The sequence below is a fragment of the Musa acuminata genome, chromosome BXJ2-5, assembly GCF_036884655.1.
Source record: "Musa acuminata AAA Group cultivar baxijiao chromosome BXJ2-5, Cavendish_Baxijiao_AAA, whole genome shotgun sequence".
Lineage (NCBI taxonomy): Eukaryota > Viridiplantae > Streptophyta > Magnoliopsida > Zingiberales > Musaceae > Musa > Musa acuminata.
The window spans coordinates 40,075,366-40,085,000 of NC_088342.1; the positions used below are offsets into that span (position 1 = coordinate 40,075,366).

General features: G+C 41.0%; 1 protein-coding gene across 1 annotated transcript; it reads left to right on the top strand.

The window, feature by feature from the left end:
• Positions 1-3,702: 3,702 nt before the first annotated feature.
• On the top strand, positions 3,703-5,183 carry LOC135611795 (ethylene-response factor C3-like). The gene has a single exon (XM_065107435.1). It carries the CDS (start codon positions 4,144-4,146, stop codon positions 4,843-4,845), a length of 702 nt encoding a protein of 233 aa, XP_064963507.1. The 5' UTR covers positions 3,703-4,143; the 3' UTR covers positions 4,846-5,183.
• The last annotated feature ends 4,452 nt before the right edge of the window (positions 5,184-9,635 follow it).

Below are 9,635 nucleotides of genomic sequence, written 5' to 3' on the forward strand. Positions count from 1 at the left end.
CCTCTCAGGTACAGGAAAAGCTCGGTCAAATGACAAAAGAGTTCGTGTTTGTCCTGAGAACGGATCACGTGAACTCGTGCTACGTTTTCTGTAGGATTCGACTAACACGACTAATATGTGATCGACAAGCAAATTATTGTCATTGTTACGTAGTCAAAGTATAACTCGGGATATATCACAAGCATAGTCAATAAAATGCTTTATTTTAGTCAACACAAATATCCATGTGACGTCAACAACAAACGATGGTGTTGATATTGAATGTGGTCATACATCGGTTTAGCCTCACATCAAAGACAATAATTAATTTATATTTAAATATTTTATACCAATAATTCAAACTTATGAAGTGAATCAATTAAATCTCTCTTACTCATAATTATAATTTTTTATATAATAATTTTATCTTGAAATATATATATATATATATATATATATAATTTTTTTACTTACTTTTACAAGAATATTTACTGTAATACCATCCTCGGGTCGTATGGAATGGATTTATAAGGTGTAGATGAGGAAAATACTTTCTCCTAATCTGTATAAATAGGAGAGGAAAATCCATTCTGTTAAGTTTTTTCACTTCTTCAATAAAGTTTCTTTAATAATTATTTTTATCTTCTATTATTTTCATCATTTTGGACTGATGATTTAGACAAAACGAATGATATGATTTGATTTTGGACTATATCGACCCATGAGAATCTTGTAATATTATAATGAAATCACTATGGAAAGACCAAAGTTTATACCAAACCTGAGAAATTTAATTACCTAAATTAATAAAAATGAAGCTCAATCTTGGGTTGTTGCATAGCCACAGAAGGGCCGAACTCTCTCTAGTAAAAGAAAGACACAGTCCATTTGAAATCCAACTCCATCTCCAATTCAGCCCATCAGCACATACGGTGTTATTTTAGTATCCTCAACAAGAAAAGGAGAACCGATAAATCTGCAAGGAAGAGTCAGAGGTTCCAACACTCTGCCCCATCAAACGCTTGTCAATCAAAGCTGCATGCTTCAATAATCATAAAGAATTCCGCACACTCGCCTGGGAGTGCACAGCTTCCACTTCATCCCTGCAAAACTCCAAGGGCATAAACAAGCACAAAAAGTCTCTCAGATTCATGCACCTTCCCATGGCAGGTGGACATGCAAGATAAGGAACGAAAGTAGACCATAAGCAACTCAACCAAACTGCACGTTTCCTCTATCCATTTCCTCCTCCTCTCTCACATGTCTCACGTTCCCGGCGACTCCGACTCCATGGCCTTCTCGCGTGCCTCTTATCCTGGAAGCATCCATTCCTGCAGTTGGATGCTGCCCTTCAATAGTTTTATGCACCCATTTTGTCTACTAGTGTTGAGGCTGACGCCTTACAGGTCACACTGGGGAACTTGTGATGTCACCAGGATTGGGCAGATGCACTGAACTTGAATCAATGTATCAAGTGGATGATTTAGTCTAAAAGATAACATTTCGACGAGTGACATGCAAGTACATATATTATCTTACACAGGGTTGTCACAATGTAAATGATTCATGGATGGTTTTGATCCTACCAACTGATAAAATGTCAGAGAAGACAAATCCATTGCTTGGTGGAGAAGCGCATAACATTGACTTCTATTTAGGCTGTAACCTCAGAGAGCAAGGAACAGGAGCTAATGTAGTGCATCGATGTTACATGAGAATCTTTGATGGAGGTTGTTTTCGTGACTCGTGTCAAATCTATATTAAAGATTTATGGTCTCTTTTCGGTTTTTTATGAAACTTTGAAGTCCCAAGTGGTGCCTTATAATACCAAGTTTGCAGCTTCGTTCTATCGGAATGGTTGTGTGGAATATGTAGGTCGCATCCATCCACCTTCATCGAAGGAGGCCATTCTAATGGCTGCTGGGGAATCCCTTGTGAGGAAATGAACCTAGAACAACTTTGACTGCTAACTCATCATTGCATACTTCACCAAAGCTCAGTGTGTTATGAACCTGATAAGTGTGAACTTGAACTTACAATTATTTATTTACGGGAATTAAAGCTGTTCATCCATCAGCCACTCATGACTGATGAACAATTTATGTTTCCCTTCACCCGTTTGCTTTGCTCTGAGGTGGAAGGAGCTTTGCTTCTCGAGCTGTATGACTCTGATTCCTGAATTCAAGTTAGGCTTTGCAGTTCAAATCGTGAAGCCTATTAATGCTTCCTCATTATCAGCGAAACCTTCTTCGATGGAAGAATTCGTCGTTGAACCGATGATTCAGCAGACATTTCAAGAGGAAAACTAAAAGATGATCTTTCCTGGAACTTGTAGGCCACTTGTTTGCATCATCTTGATGAGGTACTGCATGCTACAAGACGAGAGAAACTATGAACCCTACTAGCAGTCTCCTTGTATGCTTTGACTTGAACGCTTTCAATTCCCTCCTTACTAATGTGAAATCCTTGTGACTTCACCTTCGCCATCGAAAGGATTAGAAGGCCAGTGGGCCATAGACGATGAGGGGGCATGGAAGCATGTCCTTGTTCTCTGCATCTGGTGCACATCAAAGCAGGGGGATGCATGCTGCCTAACACTGAACCATTGTGTTCAAAGCACCACCAGCTGAGAAAAGAGACATGCAAAGGGACATCACAGATCTGTGGATGGTTCACCTCATCTACGAGACCTCGTTGGCTTATTTGCCATGATCTTTGAGGAGCCAAGGCAGCTCCCTGGCATGATCAGATGTTGTTCCAAGTATGGTAGGTCTCTTTTAAGCTAGAGGTGTACAATGATGAGCCTACGAACTTCGATTCATTGAACTGGGAATGTAGTCTGATGATTGCGGTCCCCAAACACCAAGCTTGTTTGAAGAGTCCCTAACACACAAGTCTCTTCCCTGCAATCAGCTCAGTGGACATTCTGATTAGAGACTACAAGGCAGTAAACCATGGAGATCTTGTGATGCCGCTATGTACTTCACCTTCTGTTGTTGGCTTTCATCAGTCATTGCACTCAAGATGAGATCAATCTGACATCTTCAAACACCACTTGATTCAGCCACTCACTTCACTGAAAAAGTGTTAAGGACATCAACCTGGAGTTTTATGGCCTCATGATCCATGTTACTTGGCCATTTGAAATGAAGCTGTTCTTCCCCACACCACTAATAGATTCAACAAAATATTTTATGGCTTCATGACAGGCTACTTGGCCAGACTTAATATTTCATCCTGACTTATGTAATCTATTACTGTCATTGCTGTCAGGTAAATAAACATAAAGCAAAGGGAGGTCAAGAATGCCACAGGATAACAGGGGCAGCAGTCTTTATAATGGGGAATATTTCCACTCTTACTGCCTGCTAATTCAAGGGGATCTGTATGTGGACTTCTTCTGCCAGTGCATCATCTCGTGCACATTGCAAGAACCTCGTTTGTATTCCACCAATCTAAAAGTACTGCGGATGGACACTTGTCCACAGCAGCACAGAGCCTGAGAAACCAAGATCTGGATGCCATGAAGACTATGGGTGTTATTGCATTCATAGGTAGGAAGAAGTTGTAGCCCACCTTCATGGATTGATACTTGCAAGGGGTGAAATCCCAATAACTCAAACAAAAATGCTTTTGATTAATTCTCCTTGATGATAGAAGCCATACCTTGCCTTCCTCAGCTCTTTCACTTTCACACTAGAGTTTGCACAGGTCACCAATGCAGCACTCTAACCCAGCTCTGCGAGAGAGAGAGAGAGAGAGAGAGAGAGAGAGAGCGTGTGTGTGGTGGCTGCAAATACAAGAGGACAGCACAAGAGATCTCCCACCAAAAACTGTCACCCTGCAGCGATGGCTTCAACACGGGACATGGAGCCACGAAGTGGCCACCAATGATGTCACCGTGCTCGTCTCACGGATACTTCACCCGACCTCTGCCGCCGTGCGTGGCTGACCCACGTGCTCCTTTGGCCCGGCACGAACCTTTTCCCGCCACCCGAAACTCCCAGGTGGCCCCAGTCAATCTATCCATCGATTCCCCCTCTCTCGTTCAAGTATAAGAAGGAGCGGTCTTAGATCCTGTCGACTGGACGAGCTCGAGCACGAACAAGGAGGTGGGAGACACCCTGATTTCTCTCTCTCCTCATCCCTTCCTTTCTCCCCCCCATGGACTACTCCCTCTTCCAGTCGCTACACTCGCCGGAATCTTCCACTGGCTCCGGCGACCCCTTCCCCTGGACCGGCGTCGGGCTGTTCTACCCGGACGTTCCTGTCCCGTTCGACATGAACGACTCCGAGGAGATGCTCCTCCTCGGAATGCTCGCGGAGGCCTCCGGTAAGGCGTCGTCCTCGTTAGAGGCCTGCGAGCGCAGCCCAGCCCAGCCCAAGGAGGAAGAGGTGGATTCGCAGAGCAAGGTGGCGGACGATCCCAAGGTGAAGTCGTACCGGGGGGTGAGAAAGCGGCCGTGGGGGAAGTTCGCGGCGGAGATCCGGGACTCGACGCGGCACGGCATACGGGTGTGGCTGGGAACGTTCGACAGCGCGGAGGCCGCGGCGCTGGCGTACGACCAGGCCGCCTTCTCGATGCGGGGCTCGACGGCGGTGCTCAATTTCCCGGTGGACCGGGTGCGGGAGTCGCTGAACGGCATGAAATGCTGGGATGAACAGGAGGAGGAGGGGGTGTCGCCGGTGGTGGTGCTGAAGAGGAAGCACTCCATGAGGAGGAAGTCGATGGGCAAGAAGGCAAAGCAGAGCGAGACGAGCATTCGTAGCGCGGAGAGCGTGTTGGAGCTAGAGGACTTAGGAGCAGAGTACTTGGAACAGCTTCTCACAACATCAGAGGTTGTGCCAATCCATGCTCAGTGTTAAGCATCTGTCTTGTGTTTTTTCTGTGGGAAATCTCTCCCCTGTTCATCAAATTTCTTTCTTGTTTTGTTCTTCCAGTTGTCCAAGTAATAAGAACCTCCTTTTTACTTGGCTACGTTTGTGATAGTAAGAGATTTTGAGATCTTACTTCCCCCTGATGCAACTCATCAGCTCCCAATCCTGTAAAGTTTCAAGTTTGTACAAAACAGAGTTGCACTTCATGACACAACACCTGCCTTGGCTCAACTCAATTCTTGTATCAAACATCTCTGTCACTTCAACTTGTCTTTGTAGGCAGAAGAGGAAGTGAGAATTATCCCATAATGAAATTTATGTTAACATGGCTGTCCAAAGACTTCTCTTCCTCTGCTTTTGTTGAAAGGATTCATGTTAGGAGTATAACTCCCAGTTTCCATCACCATTAACATTTTTAAAGACAAGGCTTCCTTCCTCCATGTGTTATGGAGAGAATGATGCCATAATCTGTGTCTTTGCCATGGCAATCTTAATTTTGGTACTCTTCTAATATAAGATGTTCAAGCGTTATGGATACTGGAAAGGAATCCAGCAATGCCTGCCATCACATTGATCACATGCTGGTCATGGTCAAAGCTGGTTAAGGTCATGATAAAAGCAATCTTACTTCTTATTTTTCTCGACAATTACATGCATTGTCTTATCTTTGTGTTCACTTAATTAAGATGATGGCTCTATCAAACAAATTGCATGTTGCTAACTTTCATCTCCAATATACATACAGAAAAGGTCTGCTTATTTCTTTTGATGAAGCTAAATCATCTTTAGGCCAATGTGTTTTTGGCCATAAACAGAGTAATCAACTTTTTTTGTTTTCTTGAGATTTGGTCATCAACCACAAGCAAGAATTCCTGCTGAATGCCTCACATGATGTTTCCAAGGAGCTTCTGTGAAGGAATAATGAAAGCCTCATTCTGTGACAGCAGGCTGCAAGATTATCAAGTGGCAAGTTTGACATCTCTTCTTCTTTGGTCGCGCACCACTGAAAGAACATAAGAACGTAGCGTATGGCAATCTGCAGGGCAAGTTTGACATCTCTTCTTCTTTGGTCATGCACACCGAAAGAACATAAGAATGTAGCGTCTGGCAATCTGCAGGGTCATGAGAGTTTGGTGAAAGCTCAAGGTCAGATCCTTGTAGGACGTAAGACCATTCCAATAAGTGCTTTGATGAGGTTGGTTTTGATCATCTCACTAAGAAGGAAGTCTAATTTTGTCCCTTCTCCGACGAAAAGCAATATGAGATTTTTTCCCTCCGATGCTCAAATCATCAACGTCATGTCATAAAACACGGTAAAAAAAGGAAATAAAAAGATTATCTGCATCCGAGAAAAATTAAAGAAACATATTTGTTCGTGTTGATGTGCTTGATGGAGCTTGTTTATTTTCCACGTCAGCACCGAGGACGGGAATCGATTCCCAAATCGTTGGAGGAACCATTACCTTACCTTTCTTTTCTTTGAGTCGTCATTTTCTGTGGATGTTATTCCCATGAAGCTTCCTTTGGTCTTGCAGAGTTTTCAACGTGACTGCGGAGGACAAACATCAAAGAGAGATTTGTGGATCAGAATGACCAATTCAGCAGTGTCATGGAATCACTCGGACGCTGACTTGGGGCTCTTTTTCTACCATTCTTTTTCCTGACAGAATGGACATCTAATTCAAGGCACAGTCGATAAGTAGAACAGCATGTTCTTTAATTCCTAGTGTTACTTGTCCCATCACCCATGGCATGGCATGGCAAAAAACTCTCACACTGATACCAATGGTAGACCAGTAAGGCATGTTAGTTGTAAGAATTATATAAGGATAAAATTAAATTTTTTATATTTCTCTCAAAAACACTTTTCAACTTTAAAACTTTATATATTTCATACAACATATAGGGTTTATATAGTCCCCAAAAATATATTATATTAATTATATTCAAAATAAATTATTTTCTTTTAAGAAATATTTTCAACAATTGAATATATACCTCTTCTTCAAAAACTCTATTAAGAAATATTGATTTGATATTCATTTGTAATTTTTTTTTATTTCATCTAAGTTGCTAGGAAGATAAATAATCTTGTCTTCAATCGAGCAACTAGTGCAGATACTTCTTTATAGTAGATCTCATATTATTGTCTGTATCCCTTTGCAACCAATCGAGTTTTGTATTTCTCCACCTCGCCTTTTGCATTTTTTTTTGTTTTAAATATCCACTTAATACCGATAGCTTGGTGGTCTTCTAAAAATGTAGTAAGCTATCATATATCATTTTTGTTAGTAGCATGAATCTCCTCATTAATAGCTTGTCATTATTTTTCTTCTCTACAAGCTTCTTCGAAGATTAATGGATCATATCCCGTAAAAAGATAAAATAAAGAATGTTCATCATTACTAGTATCAATCATTCGAGTCACATCATATAGCTCTTGAATCAGTCTTATCCTTCTTATAATCAAACTTCTTGAATTATATGTTCTAGTTGATCTAGGTGATGATTCCGACAAAGCCACTTCGGTGTTTGCTTATATTATATCATCATCTTCCGAAACTATAGTTTTCTTATGCTGCTCATCACTTTTCCAGTTTCAAATATGTTGTTTATCAAACTCAATATCTCTTGACATCACAACTTTGTTTATGATAGGATTGTAGAGTTTATAGCCATTGGAATTCTCTGCATAACCTAGCAAAATACATTTTTAACTTTTATCCTCTAGTTGGTCTCTTTTCTTCTAGTATCTTGGCAAATGTAACACTTCTAAAGATTCTTAAATGATCAACTCTTATTTCTACAAGCTCCATACTTCTTCTTGTAGAGAAATCTGGGGGCAACATCACATGTGTAGTAGAAGAACAGAAACAAAAATCTTAGATTTCCATAAAAAGATTTTATCATTGTGCCAAGATTTGTGTGCAAAAACCCACGAAACTAAAAACCACGTGTGAGATAGTTGTGTTACCTAGGGAGATTGTATATCCTCGAAATCCGACAGATGAGTGGGAGAGGATGAAGGATGTCAACTGTCATTTTGTCTAGCGGTAATCCACACGACAAGAGCTACAAAGACGCTCCTCGAGGGTGGCGGCCACTGCGTTCAACTGTGTACTAGTGCATCTCCATGCCTTAGGATCATCCATCTCATCATCGTCGGCTACGTTGGCATCTCGACGCATCTCTATGCGTTGCGATCGTCCATCTCAATCTTGTGGGTCTCGCTATCGTCTACATGCTCCCGTTGCGCCTCCTCGTGTAATTACAATATAATCTTGGGCACACAGACTTGACAATAAACGAGAAAAAATAGAGACTCGCAGGGCTCAATAATAATAATAATAATAATAATAATAATAATAATAATAATAATAATAATAATAATAATAATAATAATAATAATCACATCACACGGTCAATGATCATCCATCCATATCATACATCACATGTACATATCATTATATAGGACTACTAGACAAATAATAATAGTTAATTAAAATTTTTAATTAACTAATATTTTTTTTGAAATTTGAGACATGTAAGAAAATTTTAAATTATGAAGGGTATTTAGGTAATTTTGATAGAAAGGATAAACTATGAAATTTCTAAAATTTACAAGGGTAAAATTATCCATTTGCCCAAAAAAAACCTTAATGCCCTTCCATGCTACTGCATTGCGGCCATTGCCACCTTGTCGGTGACCGCCTTTATGGGGGGCAGGGTCGTCGCCCTTGTGGGCGCCATTGCGGGCGATCGTTACGGGCGAGCCCAGCGCCTCGTAGGCGGTTCGCCCGTGAGCGACACCCCATTTGCGAGCGAGCGTTGCTGCGGGCGTTATCTTGCCTGCTTGCGGGCACCAGCCACAAGCGCCTGCATGCAGATGGCAACAACAATTGTTGCCCTTTCTTACTTTTTGCGTCAACAATTTTGACATCAAAAGCCTCTTTAAAACACAACACACATAGTTCAAAACTAATCTTATGCACAAATAACCTAGATCCCATACCACTATAGGAAAATTTAGGGTGACATCACATCACATGCGCAGCGAAAGAACAAAAATAAAAATCACAGATTTTCACAAAAAGATTTCATCGTCGTGTGAAGATTGGTGCGTAAGAAACCCAGAAAATTGAAAATCATGTGTAAGATAGTTATGTTACCTATAGAGATCGTATATCCCTAAAATCCTACATATTTGTGGGAGATGATGAAGGAGGTCAATTGTCCTCATCTCTAGTAGTGATTCACACGACAGGGACTATGAAGATGCTCATCGAATCGCTGCCCAAATCTTCATACCAAGGTGGTAGCAAATAAGGCTTATTTATGGCCCTTTGGTTTCTTCTTATTTATAGAGGCCCCCTATCAACTTAACCCTAATGGATCTTATCCTATTGGGTACTAGATCTCCATTCAACTACCTAAACTTCTTAGATTAGTGGGTTTCTACCTAATAATCTCTCTTTAGCTCTTATTAGATCTCATTTATAAGATCCAATATTTCAGGAGCTTATTGGATATCCAATAAGATAGATACTCCAACGAATATATCATATCTGAACCTCTATTCGTCGCAAAACCTACAATATGTGTGTGATCCTCTATGCTTAATATTGAGTTGGCTATGAGTCATATCTATCGAAACTCCTTCTGACTTAGTGAATTATTATCTCCATAATAATTCACTCGACTCATCGACTATGGACGTACTAAGCCACTACGTTGTAGTCCCCAAACAATACAAGGAAATCCAATCCTTTGGACATATC

What these genes read in the sequence shown, in the direction of transcription:
- LOC135611795 (XM_065107435.1), top strand. Translation starts at nt 4,144, where the DNA reads ATGGACTACTCCCTCTTCCAGTCGCTACACTCGCCGGAATCTTCCACT.